The sequence below is a fragment of the Pseudonaja textilis genome, chromosome 1 (genome assembly GCF_049901715.1).
Source record: "Pseudonaja textilis isolate UNSWEBS1 chromosome 1, rPseTex1.2, whole genome shotgun sequence".
In the NCBI taxonomy this organism is placed as follows: domain Eukaryota; kingdom Metazoa; phylum Chordata; class Lepidosauria; order Squamata; family Elapidae; genus Pseudonaja; species Pseudonaja textilis.
Window position 1 is genome coordinate 142,359,606 of NC_141990.1, and position 20,691 is coordinate 142,380,296.

The window sequence follows — 20,691 nt, forward strand, 5'->3', positions numbered from 1 at the left end:
TCCTTGCCTGTCTCTGTATCCCATTTATTTTTCTCTAGAACGAGCAATAGATATATCTGAGTGTGACATATAAAAAGTTGCAAGCCTGACCAAATTCAGACATTTGGAAAGCAAATCTGCTCAACTGCCTACTCTTTTGATTTCAAAAGCGTTGCCCATTGGCTCACCTGTTAAACCACCAGCCACATTTGTTCTCTTCTGCGCAGTTGCCCGTTAGGAACCTGTCATGGTCCCGGTCAGGAGCAGAGAAGGGCATGCCGTTGAGTGATCCAGACCACTGGCTCTCAAAGCTGCTCCCTCCAGACAAAGCATTCCCAGCAGTCCCAGAATAAATGCCAAACCATAGCCTGTAATTGTTCTGAAGGGAAGCCACAGAAACTCATGTTACTAAGTTTCAGGATTAAGGAGCGAGTCGTATGTCACAGACTGCTGCCACCACAAAATATCACAAAACCTCAGAGCCTAATCACATGGAAGCCAGCTCGGTTTAGTCTTGATTAGCGCCCAGTTAAAGCTTTTCATGGATTAGGCAGAGATCAGAGCATTCCATAATTCCCACCCAACCATGGCACTGATTGAATACAGAGCCCCTGCTAGCGGTGTTTTAACGGCCCACAGATGAAGACAGCCTGCAGACATTCCCCCCGCCTAGCCTCCGACCACCTCTCCCAAGCACCACCAACGTTCTTTTGACCTTCTCAGCCTTTGGAAATATAGCTTTCTAAATGCCAAACCCTAATTTGACAATTCTGCATTTGAAAGGAGGAAGGGATGGCAGACGGTAATTATGGAGGGAGAGGGAGCCATTTCCCTGGTGAAGCAGAATGCTTCTCTGAGAGTTTTCAAATCGTGATAGGATTTCACCCCTCTTCCGGGAATCCTAGCGGGGTCTTCAGAATCATTGTTACAATTTTCTGGACTTCTATTCTAGAACCTCTTTAAAAGACTCCCCGGCACCCCGTGATTTTCAGCTCATATTGAGTGGAGATTGCTTCATTTTTTGTTTGTTTGTATAGGTCTTTGGTCATATATTTCATTTACAATATTAGCTAATGGGAATGCTGATGAGATTGTGTTCTAGTGTCTGCCAGCTCTCATCTGACAGGTCTATAGGACCAATTATTCATCCGCAAAGGTCAGACTATACTCACTGTCTCATTCTTGATCTGGAAATCATCATAAATTGCATATCGCCTCTCTCCTTGCCAGTCCATTAGGTCAATTTTCAGTGAAATTCCTCCTAAAGTATTAAAAAAAAAAACTTTGGCTAATAAGGGGCATAGTGAACCATTCACTGCAATTTTCGCAAGAGTGAGCAATCTTTCACTTAAGGGACCACATTTTTTAAAATATTATTTTTGGTGGATTAGAACCATAGGGCAGGGATGGTATTAAGGTGTCATGTAAACCGACAAGACTTTTTTTTATTGTTCCAGTGGTGGGATTCAAATTTTTTTTACTACCGGTTCTATGGGCGTAGCGTGGCTTGGTGGGCGTGGCAGGGGAAGGATACTGTAAAATCTCCATTCCCTCCCCATCCACGAACCTGCTTTCCAGCTCCGTTCTCCTGCTCTGCCCTTGATTTCAGCACAGAACAGGCCTAGCCTACCTTGCATATAACATTATTTTAAATATTTGTAGTATACAATGTTATTTTATCCAACCATAATCTATTTTGCAAACTGAACATGCCTCTTTTTTTACAAGCGAAATATTTATAATGCTTGGTTTCTAGACCCACTGACATCCTGGTAGCTTTCATGCGTAATGCAATCTGAGATCCCTCTGGCCTTTTAACTGCTGCATTTTTAGGCATAGAAGGATAAATTGCACCCCTAAGAAGATATTAATAGTCTTCTTCAATAACAGAAAGTAGACCTGTTCCGGTCACTTTAATCATAAATAAGATTATCTGGAATCACAAAAAAACAAGCATGGGCATTGGATTTTGAATAAAGCTTTGGAGTCATATAATAAACACCCCTCCTCTCTTCCCATGTATACCCCATATCAGGTCAAGTCTTGGAAATACACTATACTCCTGTTCTCAACATCTCCACACCTAAATATGTCTAGATTCTCACATTGCCTGTCCTTGATATTTGCCAACGCTGTGTCCTCGCTATTTTGTGGGGAGGCAAGAAGAAGCTATAGGGCCAAACGTATTTCTACTACTATACTTAATTTACCCTTAATAGGCTCTTCCAGAATTTATCATAAGAGAAATGAAGATCTTAAAGGCTGCATTCACAAATGGGCTGATACAAAACATTAATTTATCTGTGTTTAAATTAATGGGTAGGTATCCTTACCATTGAAAAGAAGATCATAAATCTTATCATTACCAAGCCAATATTCATCATCCTTGCCCTGTAATTGCCCAAAACCTTCTTTGTAATCAAGCCATTCTCTGCAACAAAGAGATGTACACATATTAGCCTCAGGAGACACCTTGGTGCCAAGTAATACGTGATTATAATATTTTAATGATTATTATCTTTACATCACATCTATCTGTCATGACAGAATTCAAGACAGTGTACATGAGATTTTTTTAGGAATATTATCTACGATTTGCTGTAAAAAATGGCAGTTATCAGGCCATTCCCTCTAATTACCAGACAATTGCCTGTAAGCCTCCAATTGTGTTTGTTTTTAATTTTTTGTTTGATTAATTAATTAATTGATATCTCAGCTGTATTATTTTTATAAATATCTCAGGATGGTGAACATAACCGAGACACGTTCCTCTGCCTCTTTCTCCATAACAACAACCCTGTAAGGTGAGTTGGGCTGAGAGGGAGTGACTGGCCTAGCTGGCTTTCATGGCTAAAGCGGAACTAGAACTCACGGTCCCCTGCTTTCTAGCCTGGTGCCTTAATAACTAGGCCAAACTGGCTCTCAAGTACAAGTCTCAAATACAAGTGGATTATTATATTTTCCCCCCTTTTACATGGCAACAGATAGTCAGACATAGAAGTTCAAGAAAAATCCATATTTTGGGTTAACAGGAGGGGGAACAAAGGTCATTTCCCTCTGGTTCACTTTTTCCTTTCTTTTCATATTTACTGTGTGAAACACTATAAAAGAGCTTTGCATTTGGGCCTGCCTGCCTGACTTCATACTGTTGGCTGGGCTTAGTAGCCAAGACAAAATTATTTTTGGTCCAGCTCCAATGTATTTGAAATCATAGTAAAAGTGGACCTTGTTTGTGTTGTTACAGCCCTGTAGAGATTAGGGAGTGAGCTGCTTTCCTATCTCTTGCATCGCTTTGGCTCTTTTTCATGGGTGCTTTTTCATATACTGAGGAAAGACAGCTTATCAGCTCTCCTCAAAGCAATGCTTCATGCTTGAAGACTGGCAGAAACTAAGATGGCTGAAGATATTTACACATCACCATCATTTCTATTTTCCAGTTCCCCACCCCCAAAAAAGTTTGGATCTAATTTTAATCATCATTTCCTTGATCCTTAACGGTGGAGATAACATACAGTAGAGAGAACACCAGTTGTGGTATTCTTCGGGTTCGTCCCAGTTCTGGGGCACTGGTAGCGCCGAAGATCAGCTGGCAGAGAACCGGTTCGGTTTGTTCCGAGTCTCTCTGACGGTCTGCGGTTGGGCCTGCCTGCCTGCCCCTGCTCTTAGGTCGTTTTTAACCTCTCAGCTGCTTGGCATGGCAGAGCAGATTGCTGTGCTAAACAGCTGAGAGGCGCAGTAGCTTAGATTTTACTGTTTTGACGCGTGCACAAAACTTGTGTTTGGCACACGTGCGTGATTGCGCATGTCACACGATCCCACCCCTGCAGCCACGCCCACCAAACCACTCCCACAGAACCGATGGTGGGAACTTTTGAACCCCACCACTGACCAAAAAATGTTGTCCATTGTCCTCCCTCCTGAATTCCTGTACTGCAGAGATATAGGAACAACAAAATTATTCTTTCTGTGCTTCATATTCAGTGAAATAAAATCCATTTCGGGGACCACCCTCCCCCCTTCCACATTTCTACTTTACAATGTTTGCATTTGTTTGTGCCTTGCTGGAAAAAAACAATCTAAACAGCTTCTTTGAGAAAAAAAATTATTTCTGATTGTATAGCTGCTTTCTTCATTTAAAACCTTCTTGAATGTTGTGAAAGTAAAGAATGCCATTTTTTGTAACCAGATACATAGCTAAAAAGCCCTAACCACAGATGTGTGCTCCTACAGAAGCTGAAATAGAGGAAAGTGGGAGGGACAGTACGTACACAGTATATTGCAACCATTATGATACAGATAGAGAGACACAACACCAAAACTCAGAGCTCAGGAGCTAAAACAATAATTTTTTTCCCATAGGAAAACAGTTGGTCCACAAATCCTACAGAACTACCATGTTGCAAAAGAAAATATCAGCTTTGCCAGGTTTTCAGAGAAATCTGCAACTATACAGCAACACAATTTAGCTATTGAATTCCATAATCCTGGAGAAAAATTGAGAACAAGACTTAATTCTAGCTGGGAGACATGTATTCTTGCATTTCATTTTGAAATATATTTTTCTAAATGTGTGTGCGTGCGTGTGTGTGCGTGTGTGCGTGTGTGTGTTTCATAGCAAACAATGTCTGCAAATGTTATGCACATCTTTGTGGGGGCATTTCTTAATTTGGGATGACACATAAAGAAACCGTAAAGTCTTTCCAGGTGAGCTATTAACTACATTCAAAAACTTACCGGTAGAAATTTTCTTTGCCATTGCACCGCCGTTGAATTACCGTCCACCCGCCTCCATCTGACATATCACAGTACACAAGAAAAGGTTCTCTGTCCTGTTGTGGTTTAATTCTATAGTACCCACTTTCTCTTTTTCCTCTGTTAAACAGCATTGCACAATCTAAACAAAGCATCAAAACAAAACAACAATAGCTCCAAATGATCAAACTACATCCAGCAAGCCTGCACAGAACAGGAAAGTATCACATTTTTTTTGGTACTCCTTTATTGTCCCAAATTCATAGGCTATTACTATCGATCTAAATTGTGGATGCATTTATTTAATATCCCATTTCCTCTGGAAGAGCTGAAGATGGCATGTAATGACTCCCTCCTCCCATTTTATTGATTTATTTATCAAATACATATACTGACCTTTTCACTTTCTGAGTGGGCGATTTACAAATAAAAGCCATAAAACCACATAAAAAGACAGCATTAGAGAAAAAGAATTAAAAACAGAGTTGAAAGTCTAAAAAGGCAGAGAAAGGGCCCTCAAACCATCGCCCACCCCAGGGTTCCCCATGCCAACTGGCAGAGCTAGGAGGTCTCTAGGCTTTTCTGAGGGCCAGAAAAGTGGAAGACTCGCCTTATCTCAGGCTGTAGAGTGTTCCATAGGGTAGGGGAAACCAAAGAGAAAGCTCTTTTCCAGTGGTGGGATTCAAATTTTTTTCACTACTGGTTCTGTGAGTGTGGCTTGGTGGATGTGGCAGGGGAAGGATATTGCAAAATCTCCAGTCTGATGTGGTATTTGCCAGTTCTCTGAACTACTCAAAATTTCCGCTAGCGGTTCTCCTGAACTAATCAGAACCTGATGAATACCGCCTCTGCTCTTCCCAGACCCCACTAGTGGAAATTCTTTACTGATGGGGTCCATAAAAATAACCCTCTGAAGTAAGCTGGGACAGAGTGACTGGCTTTAAATCACCAATTGAGCTTCCAAGGCTGAGGGTGGATTTAAATTTGAGTCTCCTTGATGTCACACGTGACCCCTACATCCTCCTGGCTGAGCAACTCAGAGCTCAGGTGATTATGGTGACTCTCCATCTCATCCCTACTTTTCAGAACATCTGAAAGAAAACCACTGCTTGTTCATTATGTCACTTTTCCTTCTTTGGGGCCCAAAGAATGGGTGTGACGAATGAGCAAAGCTTGAGATGAAAAGCATCCAGTCAATTCCTTTGAACCTTCCAGTGTCTGCTCAGACCACCCGCTGCTCGCCTGAGCAAATAAAACTGAAACACATCCCAAAGGTGCTTTTCAAAAGGCAACTGGAATTTCTTGGCTTTTTCCTTGAAAATATTTTGCTCCTCATCCAAGAAGCTTCTTCAGTTCAGTCAGAAGCTTCTGGGATGAGAAATGAAAAGTTTTCAAGGAAAAAAAGCCAAGAAAGTCCAGTTGCTTTTTGAAAAGCACCTTTGGGACAACCATCACCTGGATGATGGAGAATCTCCATAGACACTGAAATTCGAAACAGTTTAAAAGTCTAGCTCATGCTCTCAAAAAGATTGACTATACTTTATTAAAAGCTATAAATAAATAATTAGATTTTGTGGAAGAGGAACACGAACACTAATTTGTTTTGTATACCCCATTTGCTCAAATACCAATCCTAATTCTGGTGTAGACACAGATAAGTCATAGTTATTTAAATTTATTAATAAGGTCAGAGACACAGAATTTTTTCAGTCCCATTTTGGGAAAGATTTCAAAAGCCATACTTCCGCTGTGATAGAGCCAATGTTAAAGTGGATAGACCCCTTCTTTGAAAAACGATCCTTCTAAAACAAACAATTGCATCGTTGCATTATTTCCCCCAAATTCTCAAGTTATCAAGACATAATTTGAAGAAGCTGTCTTTCTACATGCCTTCTCAGTGGCAAGTTTTGCTAGATTCAGAGCAACCACCAGTAATAAACATCTCTTGTACGATTACATTTCCAGGTAAGCAAAGTTTTGCAAAGTATAAACAAATGGAAGCAAAGAACTAACTAAATATAGTTTACATTTAGAGCACTCACAATATTCCTCTATCCTTTCTTCCTTCTGCCACATCCATACTTAGCTTCTATATACTGCCTACTAAACTTTCCACTTCCCTTTTTTGAAAATTTCATCCACTGGACCCAACAACCACTTTACTGAGTCTTTATCTCAAACTATTTATTTTGTTTTCATATAGTGTATTCCTTTAGTTATTAGAAGATGCTCGTTCGTTCTATCAGTCAAAGCCACCTCAACATACTTCTTTCAGACTGGTCGCTCTCCCTTTTGTACTTGATCCACATTCATTCACCAACCACTCTTGATCTTATATTTGGCCTCACCATATTCATTTCTTGCACTATCCATTCTTGTTGCATTTAGCTTGCTTTTATGTTTCTTAAGACCTATCCAACACTCATGATATAGGCATAATTTCACTCTTAGACAAGCTTTTTTGTTTCTTTAACAAGCATTATTTTCTTGCAACAGATTACATAGTACTACTTGCCACCTTTCTATCAAGATTTATACTGCTTAAAATCTCTCATTTTCCCATCTTTAGTAAATGTTTTGTCAATGTATATAAATTAAACTTTTCAGTCATCCAATGGTACCTCAGTCCTCATCAGCAATTCATTCTGGAAGACAAGTTGAATACCAAAACCAGCAGGTACCGAGAAAACTGTGACTTACCACATGACCCACTATTTTGGCTAGAATAACAGAATAGAATAACAGAGTTGGAAGGGACCTTGGAAGTCTTCAAGTTTAGAAACAGAGAGTTACGAAGCAGCCGGACATCAGCCAGTTCCTCCTTGCAAGTCGACTACCAGGAGAAAGATGAGCACCAGGACAAGATTTCTGCTTCAAAATGCATCAAATTTGACAAGTTTTGAAGGAGAGGTATGACTGTATATTCCATTTTCCTTGTGAACTATAACTGCACGTGCCTTGTTACATTAATTTCTAAAGCCACACTCTTCATCCACATCATACCATTTTTCTAATGTTTGATGCAAATCATTTGGGTTCCTGCTAATCAATATAGCCATCCCCAATTAATTGCTCTCCAGGCATTGGGGACTACAAATCCTCACTTCTCCAGGAAATATGGTTCCTAGGATGTTTGGAACAGAATAACAAGATAATAGAATAATGGTTGGAAAGGACCTTGGAGGTCTTGTGGTCCAACTCCATGCTCAAGTAGGAAACCCTATACTAGTGGTGACTAACCTTTTTAGGCTCCTGTGCCCAAAATTGTGTGCGCTTGCACGCTCATGCTTGTGGGCCAGCACCCAGAAGGCAATGCGCCCCCTACGCATGTGCGCGCAATCGGAACTGGAAGTGACGAAACGGGCCTAGTTTTTGGTCTTCCTCAAACCTCTGGGAGGCCGAAAAAGGCCTCGAACCGGCCAAATATCAGCTGTGAGGCGCACGCATGCACAGTGAGGTAAGTTTGCCTGCAGCTCGCATGCTGGCATAAATGGCTCTGTGTGCCACCTGTGGCACATGTGCCACACAGGTTCCCCATCACAGCCCTATGCCATTTCAGACAAATAGTTGTCCAGTCTCTTCTTCAAAACCTCTAGTGTTGAAGCACCACAAGTTTTGAAGGCATGTCGTTCCACTGATTGTTCTAACTGTCATAATACGCCTGAAAACCAAGCATCTACAGAAGGCTATCCTTATAAGGTAATTCTCAGGAAAGACAGATGTGTCCCCTAAATAGTGTACCTTGATCATAGACTAAGAGACTTCCACTAGTTGTGGGCAAAAACATATCCAGAGGTACCGTCTTCCTGGCAGAGAAAACTTTGCTTTTTCTTCGGTGATAGTTGTTCCCCAGCAAGTCTTTCAACTGAAATTCGTATAACTGGAATAAATCTTGAAGCATTTTCAACTTCTTCTGTAGTTTGCTGTTTTCTAAGAGGCACTCTTCCTTTTTCTGAAAGTAAGGGGAAAAATATTTGCCTGAAGAACACATCTATTTTTAACTTTATATTTAGAGTAAGATAAAGGTTCCTAACATGATCCTCAGGCTTGATTGTATATTTGTTCAATCTATGGTAGTTATGATTATTCAGCAATAGGATGCCAGTAGGGTTAGGCCATAGTATGTGTCTCTGTGTGTGTGTGTGTCCGTGCAAGCTTGTGTCTGCTAGCCCATACCATGTAGGACCTTTTCATATTGAAGACAGCATGATTGAAAAAGGGAGCAGGCTAAAGTCTTTTATACACTGTGTTAGATCAGGTAGATCGGGTTCAGTGAGACGCCGGACTCCAAGTGAACAATCAGCTCTTTATTGAGAATTTAGTTCTGAACAAAGATGCGGCTCGTGGTGGCTCTTCATATAGAGCCGGCTCGCGGCTCGGCAGCCAATGACATTGCTTTGAATCTCCCGCGATTGGCTCGGCCAATCGCGGTAGATTCTTAGCGCACTAATCACGGCCGCTCAGGTTGTGGTCCGTGTGGACCAATCGGATTTCAGGATTTGGAGAATGTTAATATAGAACACACTGCAACAGAGAATTGCTCATTATTCAACAAGTGAAAGACAGGTGTGTTCATTATATATTTAAATTTAAATGTAAATGTTTAGGCTATTATAATCCTCAGCGATGGCTTCAGTGTTGACCAAACCACAAAGCTAACTCTCTTTGAATTGAGATAATTCCCAAACATTCAGCTATTTTACAGCCACTCGGGATTCTTTTCTTGGTGTTAGTAGAAAACTCATCACACGCATCCAGCTTCTACATACCGAGAGTCGTGGTGCAGGTGAACAAAATGGTCCAAGGAACAGGAACAGCAGCAGAAGCAGCTGAATCATTGGGATATTCCTTTGACAGAGCTGGGAGATGAAAGGGGAGGACAGGGATATCTTGCATTACATGCTGACAATAACTTATTTTCTAACCCTTTCCTGTTACATTCCCTTTTTGACACTGAGAGGGTTGGCCCCATGCCTTCTCTTCCCCTTGTTTCTCTAGATGAGGGGTCTCCAACCTTGGCAACTTTAAAGACCTGCCAACTTCAACTCCCAGAGTTCCTCAGCCAGCTTTGCTTTGGGCACATGCTCTAATTCTTTTTATTTTTACATCTTTTACGTGTTATTTATTTACAGTCGTTTAAAAAAAGGAAAGCATTATTAGTTTTGGTTTTGTTGCTGTGCTTTGCCATATCATTTTGCATTTCCTACACACACTTGCCACTGGGTGGCAGCAGAGATGCAGAAAGTATTTTTTACTGTATTTGCTTTGACACCAGTGTTCTTCAGTATACCTAGATTTCAAATTTCTTGGATAGTTTGTTAAGACAGAAACCAAGCTTGCTGTCATAAATTATCCTCTGCAGAACTGGATGCCAGATTCTGCTTGGAGAGTCTCTAACAGGTCACAGATTAATTTATAGTTCATCTGGTGTGCAAGGCAGCCTCAGATTCTCCTCGACTTCTTACTTCTTATTCATCTGCTGAAAGCATCTCCAGCTACAGCAGATTTATAGGCAGACTATTGCTATCTGATTCTATTCCAAAATTATTGAAATATAAATATCACTGCCAAAGGAACACAGGAAGAAAAGCAACTTCCTTTTTTATCTGCTATAGCAGCAAAGGGATTTTCACTATGATATGCTGCCATCCTGGTTGCTTAGCTGATCTCCAAATATTTGTGTTCACACATTGCACTCAGTGTAAACCTTAGTGTGATTTAGAGAGGATGCATGAGCCTAAGCCTTTGAGATCTTGCCCATTGATATGTATAATTTCTGGGCTGGCTATACTCATCTTGGTGCCAGCTTGCCAGGCAGTTGCTCAACTTTCTTATCCGCAATCAGTAAAATGTATTTGCACAAATTGCAAAATGTTAATAATGCCTCAAACACCACTGAATATGCCCAATGCAACATGAAAACCACATCAGGTCATAGCTTATTATTTTCCGACAAACTTTGTTTTATCTGGGGTTTCCTGTTTTATTCATTTAGCTTTGCTAGGGGCAAAAACTACCATCCCATTAGGGTGAAAAACCATCATTGTATGAAAAGGGTGGTGTTAATTACCTTGTTCGGCTTCAAAATAAAGCCCTGATAATGCAAACCCCAGAATGGAACAACAGAATTTTAAAGAATTTCCTCCTCAGTAATTGTCATTGTTAACTATAGTGTAGTATATATGTATTGACAATAAGACATGTATAGCTTGTGAATAGCACTTTTTAACCATAAATCTGTTCCAGTTTTCTATTTGCACACAATCCTAATGACCAAATTGCTTGCCTCAGCTGGATACCCTGAGATGTGTGGACTTTGAACTCTCATCCAAAACACACACACACACACACACACACTGATATATATAATGAAGCCCCCTGGTATGATATCATACAATAATACAGGGGGCTTCATTATTTTGACCATCAATTCTACCCTGCAAGTAAGCATTGTCCAGTCATTTTTAATTTCTCAGGTTGGTTCTGGAATTAAGAGAGGCCCAGTGGCAAATCATGATTTCAAGGAAACATTTTCAGAAAACATAGGTTTATTCATGGTCTCACGAATGTCATGAGTGTTGTATGAGGACCTGTTGACTAACTGAAACCTTTTTATATACTGATGTACAGTATTAAGTTTATATAGATTTCAAAATGAAAATTAGCATATGATGCACCATTAATCAATAATGTATTTAACTTTACTGCAAAATAATTCTACTTGAGAAACAGATATAAAATTAAAATAAAATAGTTGATGTCCATGCATTACAGAAACCAAAAACTCCACAAAAATGAGTAAAATGTATCAATGGCTAAAGTCAAGGAAAAAGAAAATTGTTGACGCTTTGTAGGAATGAAAGTTAAAGTTTTGTAAACCAAAGAGAATGGAATATAATGGACAAATATGAGATGATACGAATGCATGAGGATAAAAGATGGTTGTAAATATGTATATAATTGTAGATAAATGTAAATAGAAATAATATGCAGCTAGCACTATACTAATAACATAAGGGAAAAAGGAAATTAACTGTCATGTGTATCTCTATACTATAGCTTGTATGGCCAAAATGATGGCCAAGAAAGTCACAGTGTTCAATTGTTTTTAATGTTTATTCAATAAAATTTATTTTTTTTAAAAACTCCACAAAAAATGTGTGAATAGTAAGAGAAATAGCGCTTAGACTTATATACCATTTCACAGTGCTTTACAATCATCTCTAAGTGGTTTACAACGTCAGCCTTCCAACTCTGTTCAGCTATATCTAATTGTATCTGTCAGAAATGGCGTAGGGTCTCCTGCTTGGGCAAGGGGGTTGGACTAGATGACCTGCAAGGTCCCTCCTAACTCTGTTCTTCTGTATCTATATCTGTATTTCCCCTAACAATCTGGCTTCTCCTTTTGAAGGATGGAAAGCTGAGTCAACCTTGAGCCTGTCAGGATCAAATTGCTGGCAGTTGGCAGAGTTAGTCTGCAATACTGCAATACTGCCTTCTAGTCACTGCACCACCACAGCTCAATAGCCAATGAGGAATTCTGTAGGTTCCACTGCACCTCCCTTATTTTGCTTCCCTATTTCAAGTATTCAGTACTCATTATATGGGCAATTACATGATTGAATCCATTCATCTGACAGCTTATAGCAGAAGCCTATGAGTGTAAGTAATTCCCTCTGATAAGTGGTTAGAATGATTGCAGCCTTCTTGTCTGAGGCAATTCTATATTTCTGCCAATGCTTTATACATTTTGATTGAAACCATAGACTACTTCAGATATTATGCAAACCCACATTTGTATTGCATAAGAACATATAACTGCAGCCATTTATGGGTTCCCTGGGTAAAGTTTTTATGTGACATAATCAGAAAATACACACATTTTGTGTCCCCACAAAAATGCAGAGACTGTATCTGAACAGAAAAAAAAAAAGTATGACCGGAGTAGACCTATGTGATTAGACCAAAAACACTGTGGTCATAACACACTCAGAACATTTTGTTCTTTTCCCCAAGATAGCCATTTTGAAACTCTGAAAGTCCTTCAAATTGTGCCTGCCAAAGTTACTCCCTTTTCCAGGAATAGACAAAACTCAATCACTTCTCAGCTAATTACAATAATGACCTATTAATATTAGTTTACTCACTAAACTCTGAATAAAATTTAAACCATGCACCTATTTTCTGGCAACAACGTAAATTACATAAATGTGCTCCCTTTTTTTTAAAAAAAAGATGAAACTTTAACAAGTAATATTATCTTCAGCCTATTTCATAAACAACAAAATTCTCAGAAGGCACTTGCTTCACTGCTCTCGGTGGTTTTGAGTGCAAAGTGAACATACTGATCAAGTTCACATATCAGTTTAAAATATGTATCATTTTAGCTTAGAATATTATGTGTGCAATCAGTAGGGACTTTACATGTAATATATAGTCTGAACCAGCCAATCTTTCCTATCCTCCCTCCCCGTCTCTTCTACATGAAAGCAGACTTAGAATAATATTAATATATTAAAAGGCAACACATAGCATGAATTTATAAAATAGAAACAAGAAGAGGTAGATGATGGCAGCTTTCAAATAATGTTATGAAGTAAACGAAGCAAATTAACTTCAAATATAAAAACCTAGCTTCTGAGCTTGGTTGTTTGCTTGTCAACATTTCATCAGTACAAGAGACTGTGGGGTTTGCTCCTATACAGTAGTTTGCCAATATTGGTGGGATTATGGTTTTTTTCTTTGGTAGTTCCTCGATTAGGTTGTTGCTTTGTGCTTGATTGTTTGTCTGGTCTGGTGTTAATCCCTGCTTATCTGGATCTTGGCTGCTAAAGAAAATGTGTTAATGCCTTTTTGTTTCCTTCTTAACCTTTTTGTTGTCTCTTGTGTCTAAATATGGTTTATTTTCTGTGTGTCTATTGATAGCTAAAGTATAGATTTAAAGTATCCTAACTTGACCATACGTGTTCCAGCACCTTAATCATAAATGCTCCTGCTCTAGCACCTTAATTACACCAGTAATGTCTGCAGGGTGTGGAATATTGCAGAAATATCAAAAATAGCAAGATGTCAGGTAGGGAGCCACAATTCAAGCCCTACCCCTTTGACCATACTTTGATGCTGCTGCACATACAAAAGGGGCAGAGCTCAGATCAGGATGACGCATTCACCATTTTGTTAGTTTTGACAACCTCTCTTGCCCGCTTCCCCACTGCATAACACTCTTCCCATTAGAAAGAAGCTGAGCATTGGTTTTCAACGATACTCTTCATTAAAGCTAGGCAGCACTTCAATTCCCCCTAAAAGTGCTTTGGGGCTATGCCTCTTCTCAAAATCAGCAGCAGGTACCTTGGGAAAAGGGTTGCTGTTTTTTAAAAGTTGCATACAAATGTTACATACATGCTCCTGAACAGAACATATTTTTGGAAACAAATCCAAGACATTGAATATCTCTAATATGCGCTTTCTCAGCATTTCGGTAAAATCCTAAAGGCCAGCCTGAGCTGTACTGAATATAACATGATTAGGAAAAACGTAGTTGCCAGATATTGAGGAATTGTAAGACCAATTATCTCCAACCATTAGCAATGCTGATCTAACAGGCTTGAGTTCTCATTCTGCCGAGAACATACAGTGGTTTCTAATTTCTTAGTTCTTCAACTTTGTTTTGTTCATATTACTTTTATTCCAGCAATTAATTTCATATCTTCCAGATGTGTTCAACCTCATCTCCCATGGAAGCCAAAACAAGCATACAAAATGAATTAAAAATTCTTATTCTGAGCTCCAGACCAGATCATTATATGGAAATACACATGCAATTTTCTTGACAGAAATACATAAGTGATTTGCCACTGTCTTCTTCCAAGTTTTTTTTTTTTTTAATTTCCCAAATCTGACCTAGAGTCCTAGAATTCTTAGTGGACTCCCATTCACTACCAACCAGGCCCAAGCCTGCTTTTTGGGAAATCAGTCACTGTGTAAAATAAATAGGAACCTCTGTGATTCTAAACAATTCCACTACATCTATGCAGCAACAAGAAAGTAAACAACAACAGGAAGAAAGAATAACAAAATACAAATTAGGGAAATTTTATCCTCTACTTTTTGAAATGTGACCTAGATTATTAGCCATTAATGCTGTAGAATTGAATGCAGCTGATCTGACTGTTTGTTTAAATATGTGAAAATTAATTACAGTACATACTAATATCTTCTCCGTCTCTTTTGTCTTTTTTATTTTCCTAATTTGTTCCATCCTGCCAGCAACTTGGCCAGTGGTATTCCTGTGTCTTAGCAGCTGCATGGCAAGCAAAACTTCAGCAGCTCTCAGCTTGGATAGAAACTGGATGCAAAAAACATACCAAACCCCACCCCAATTGAGTAACTTGGCTTGTTATTGAGGACAGAAATATTTAGCTGGATAGAAGCGTTATAGCGTGGACCAGCATCTGTTTCAAATCAGTAAATAATAAAAATAGATATTGGACCTTTCTTGCAAGTTTAGAGAATGAATCTATACTGGTGTTAATCTTCCAGATTGTAAATATGGGATTGCCTACAGCAATATTTACTTTAGGCATTCATTATACTGCGTACATATCAGAGGAAACCCTCCTTAAGATAGTAAACATAAATAGGATCATGCTATGAATTAATTTAGACAGCTTGTGGTAGACTTGAGTTCTTGTGGCTTTCCTGTTCACACTTTCCAGCTATTCCTGTTTATTGAATGTCCACATTCAATAAACATGGGAGTATAGGATTTCACAGCTTGGACACAGTCAATATCTGTACTTTCAGGGAGATCTTTCAAATGATAACATGCTGGCAGGCTGTTCCTAAGCCATTGATATGTTTAGCCAGTTTCAATCGCTTCAGAAATATCTTGTAGCGAACAGAACAGTACAACTTAATTCTGTCCTAACCAATGCAAATTCCAGTTCACAATGTACATCCTGAGGTCATAAGATAGGATTTTAATGAAACCAGAGTTAAAACCAAATCCCTTAATACAAAAAGGGCAGTCACTTTTCACCTGGCATTTCCTTAAGCACCACCCTCTATAAATTGTGCTTCCCCCCTTACTTTTATATAAGAGTGTAGAAAAGTTGAAAGTCCTATATCTCGATCCATTGAAGAATATACAGCAGAGCTCAGAACTACTATAACCAAATGCTATGGTGTGATGGCAAAAATACATGTATTTTTTAAAAGTGATAAAATATCATATTGTATTTATTCATATGGTATCTGCCTTTATTTTTACAAATAATTCAAGGTGGTGAACATAACCAAAACATATTCCTCCTTCTATTTTCCCAACAACAACAACTCTATGAGTTGGATTGGGCTCAGAGTCAGTGGCTGGCTGAATGAAGGTCACCCAGTTGGCTTTCATGCCTAAAATGGGACTTTAACTCACAGTCTCCTATTTTCTAGCCTGGTGTGCTAACCATTAAGCCAAACTAGTTCATTCCCTCAAATTGCATAAACAAATATTCATAGGCTGTAAAAACAAGTACTATAAATCTATCTGAGAGCTTTTTTATAATTAAAGATAAAACAATTTGAAAATGAACATATGCAAATGTGGTAGAAGGATGTAAATGAAAAAAGCTTACCCTATTTGTCATGGTTTGATGCATTCAAGTGCTTGAGCAACTGAACATGCATGAGTTTTGATTCTTCTGTAGAGATAGTGTGCATGCTTCCCTATCTTCTTCCCTCCCTACCCTGTCAACAGAGATAAATTTATATGTAGGAAAATAAAAAATATGTCAAAGGTTTTATTAGAAATACTTTCAGCTCCCTCTACTGACAATAAAGGGCACAAACTCTTTCTGGAAATTTTAGAAAAGACTCTTTAATGACATAGGTGCTTCAATATGCAGAAAGAAGAGAATATGAGTTTTTGTCCTTTCACTGGAAAAAGAGGATAGGAAGGGAGAGGAAAAAAGAGAGAACATGGAAAATAAAGGCCAAAATTCTCTATGTTGCTGTAACACTTCTGAAAGTCAGAGTGTTGTACAAATTAAGATATTGGGCTACAAGTGAAAGGTCTAGATTTAAGATTCTTTTAGTCATTTATGTTGATGTAATACAGTTTCTGAAAGCCAGTGGAGTGTGTAAGATGCTGTATTAGATCCAGACTCTAGAATGGCTGGGTAATATTGGCCCAGTTGTTCTCTCTATCCCTAGACTGGGAAGTCCAAAAACATCTATCAACCAATCTGCACTTGATCAATGTATTGGACTATTGTCCTTAACTATTCATTTATCAACTTTATAATGCCACCCATGTATCTACAAAACTCTGGGCAGAGAACATAAAGTATAAAACATGGACAGTTGTAAACCTTGTTCAGTATACCAAAAAATATTGAGGGAGAGCCCTTCCCGCTTGTTAAAAAGCTCAGAGGGAACCCACATCATGCAATTATTGGAAGAAATGTCCACCTGGGTTCAGTTCCAAGTGGGAAGAAAGACACTGGAAACATGGAGGCTGCTTGGAAGGATGGTTTAATGGTGAAGCAGAACCACCAAGCACATGTGATTCTGAGTAGCTGACCACATGGAGTAGAGAAAGAGATATATTTATACTGTCTCTTGGGCCTTGCTCCAGAGCTTCCTATTCCTGTGCAAGTAATGTATCCTACTGGTTGTCAGGCTCCTAGGGGGCTGTGAGGGGGTCCAGCTAACCTTGTAGGCTGTTTGTGTCCCAGGCTTGGTTGAATCTTGCTGTGTGATGATGTAATGAAGAGGCTTGTGTTCTAAAAGGATGTTAGGCAATTCCTATTATGGCTTTCTCCTGGTTTGGATCTTGAGTGAGCGCTAATCCTATCACCCTGGAACTGAAGGCCTTTTGTCTTGTAGATAAAATAGCCCAGTCTTTCTGGGGCTATTAATAAAGGTGGGGACTGCTTTCCATGTTTCTCCTTTTCTCATCCAGGGAAATATAATATTCTGCCTTTTTAATATTTCCTAAAATATTTAATTCTTCTAGGCAGAGGGTGGGTGCTAACTTTTTTCACATACATGCACCATTGTACCAAAGTTCGAGAATGAACAGCCTGCCCCAATACCTGGGGGGAAGAGCCAGGTCTTCATAGCCTTCTGAAAGGTCAGTAAGATTAGGATCCCCTGTATCTCTGGGAGGGGATTCTTCCATAGGGCAAGCACCATGATAGAGGAGGTATATTTCCTAGGAAACACCAGGTGACATTGCCCTACTGAGGGGACTTGGTGCATGCCTACTCTGTCAAACCTGGTGGGATGGGCAGAAACCATCAGGGATAAATAACCATATCAATTTTAAAGATAACCAACAGCAACTTAAATTGAACTTGGAACCCTGCTGGATCCCAGTGCAGTAATATAAATAGTCCTTGTCTGACCACCAAAACTGAGCCCAAAGTTTCTGTTGCTGAGACAAACTTGCTCAAGTTTGTGACCTACTTTCCCCAAAGACAGAGGATACCACTCCATCCTAAAAGGTGACATTTACTACCACTTGATACAGCTAAATATCACCTCTTGAGAGGCCCTAAAACCTGCCAGGAGTGAGATGAATGCAACTTTCAAATAGTAGGATTCAATGTCCCACAGACTCTTGCATCCAAATCAGATTCAGCGCAGATAACCAGACAAAACTGTACACTTCAATGAAGATAAGCTTTTATCCTGCCATAGCATGGACTAATTCAGGCTTATAATAAAGTAGCTTCCATATGAGGCTGTTACTATAGCCATTCTGCTTCTCAAACTGACATATGTAAGAAATCCAAATATTTCTGTTTTTAATTTATATTCTACAAACTTTTTCCATCAGTGAGAAAGACAGAAAAGCCATAAATATTTCTGAATGGTAATAAAAGGAAACGTCTGTTTGAAAACCTTCCAAACCTATTTAAATTGCTGTAATTCATTAATGGATATGGCTCTATATTATGGAAAGGGGGTTGGGTTTTTAGCATTTATTATACTGAAATAAATGATTGACATAAACCACATGTACATTGGCTCAAAAGTTAGTTCCTGTTAATTTAATGGCACTTATTCTAGGAATTTTTGAATGCTAATGTTAATTTTTGAATAGTCTAGGGCTTGAGGTTGACCTCAATAGTTTCAAATACCGGTAGTTGTGTTCCTGCAGTATACAAAGAAATAAACCAAGAGGCAGTAACCTTTTTGGGGACGAAGGCACACACTTAAAATCAATAAACCTGGCCTCCAAAGTCATGACAATGATTTAATTAAAATTATTAATCATTTTTTGTTCATTGCTGTGGGGAGTGTTTTAGCTACCAAATTAAAATGCTTTAAGCCTATAGCAGGCTTAGTTCACTATTTTAGGCATATGTAAATGAAAGTGAAGAAAAATCATGTTGCCAAAATCTAGTTTTCAGCAGTGCAATTTGGGAGATCTGGAGATATAAAAATAGAACTGGAGTCCATGGTTGCTGATTACTGTCATAAGCCCTAGTTTTACAAACCACAATGGCCAAGTCTATACATAGAGACCTTGATCTTGAGCAGCTGTTGGCAATAAGACTCTTCCATGCCATGTGGTGAATAACAAATTCTCTTAATGGTCCCCCAATGTTTTCTTATAGTAAGCCACCTTATAGAATGACTTCCTTCTTGAGGTCAAATAACCATTCACCCTAATGTCCTTCTAGAAACTACTGGTGGTAAAAAAAAATTAGAGAGCTTTTGGGAGCTGAGTGTTATTTGTACCACTGTAATTCCTTCTAGTTATTACCTTTGAATATTACAGTATTTTATTGTTGTAAATAAGGCTAATATGGTTTAATATGAACAAAAGACCATATGGGTTAGAGTTTTATGTACACGAAACAGTCTGTAGTCACTAGGAGTAGATGGCATACAACGTGGATTATACCTGATCAAAATAAATATTAAATCGGAATTAAGCCACCAGTCTTCCGCACTCCTCTGCACTGTGATTTAAAACAAATCACGATAGCATGCTGCAATGCACAAACCAAGGACCTGAAAGGAATCTACACTGGTGGATTTGTGCTAAGGCTAGATCTATTAAGACACAGGGAGGCTCCCCATTAAAGTTTTATGGCTTAGCACATTATCATATTATATGAGAATCCCGTATGTATACCCATCGTGTCTTTTATTATGTGCTGCAGAAATGCAGCTAATTTCATGTAATAGTCAAACCAAGGCTTAGGATTTACACAACACCAGTCAATTGTGGTTTTTTCTTCTTCAAAACAAGGCCACGGTTAATAAAATCCAAGGTTATGAAAAATCACAGTACAGCACATCGTTCCTGAGGCAAGAGGACGCCTCGCGAAAGGAAAAAGGCGCATCTACCCGTTTTGCGCCCTTCTGAGCCGCACAGCGAGCGCGCATACTTCCACGCGCCAGGCGGGGAGCGTCGCCGCGATAATGGCCGCCCTCTGACCTGAGCCGCGCGCGGCCTTGGCAACGGCGTTCCACGAGAGAACTTTGCAGGGAGCCGCCATCGCCTCAGGCCGTCGCTTTTCCCGCCCGTGATGGCCATAAGCAGGCGCGAATCCCCGTCGGGTGGTGTCGCAGCCGGGCCAGCATGAGGAGGCGCCCCCAAAGGGGCGGCTTTTCTCAGCCATTCTGGTTGCCGCTGCTCATAGCCCGAAAGTACCAGGCGGGGGCTCCGTGGTATTAAATCCGGAGAGCCTTGGGGTGTGTGTGTGTGTGTGGGCGGGGGTCACCGCAGGTGAGCGTGAGGCCGACCGAGGAACTTCATTGTGCCGTCCAGATTCCCCCATACACTTAGGTCAAGATTCCCTCGTACGCTTTAAGTAGAACATGAGGTGCGCCGGGCAGCCTGGAAACCGGGCATCTTTCGGTGAAAACTGAAAGAAGTGTGCTTCCTTTGCCACTTCCTCCTTGTACGCCCCCATCCGATGAGTGAGCCCTCTCCCCATCTTAGTTTCGTTT

At 39.7% G+C, this 20,691-nt stretch overlaps 1 protein-coding gene across 3 annotated transcripts in view; it reads right to left on the minus strand.

The window, feature by feature from the left end:
* The window catches only part of LOC113442715 (fibrinogen-like protein 1), a 25,128-nt gene extending 4,798 nt beyond the window's left edge, over nt 1-20,330 (minus strand). Inside the window, exons 1-7 of one of the 3 annotated variants that reach the window (XM_087918288.1) lie at nt 20,177-20,330; nt 9,501-9,590; nt 8,473-8,683; nt 4,714-4,873; nt 2,313-2,410; nt 1,152-1,240; nt 168-358 (exon numbers count right to left, since the gene is read on the minus strand). In XM_087918288.1, the coding sequence (XP_087774414.1) occupies nt 168-358; nt 1,152-1,240; nt 2,313-2,410; nt 4,714-4,873; nt 8,473-8,683; nt 9,501-9,590; nt 20,177-20,275 (938 nt within the window). In that variant the 5' untranslated portion in view covers nt 20,276-20,330. Of the gene's footprint in view, nt 1-167; nt 359-1,151; nt 1,241-2,312; nt 2,411-4,713; nt 4,874-8,472; nt 8,684-9,500; nt 9,591-14,938; nt 15,050-16,355; nt 16,476-20,176 lie in introns of those variants that run through there. The other 2 variants (XM_026710457.2, XM_087918280.1) reach the window with 2 other exon arrangements.
* Between the last annotated feature and the right edge of the window lie 361 nt (nt 20,331-20,691).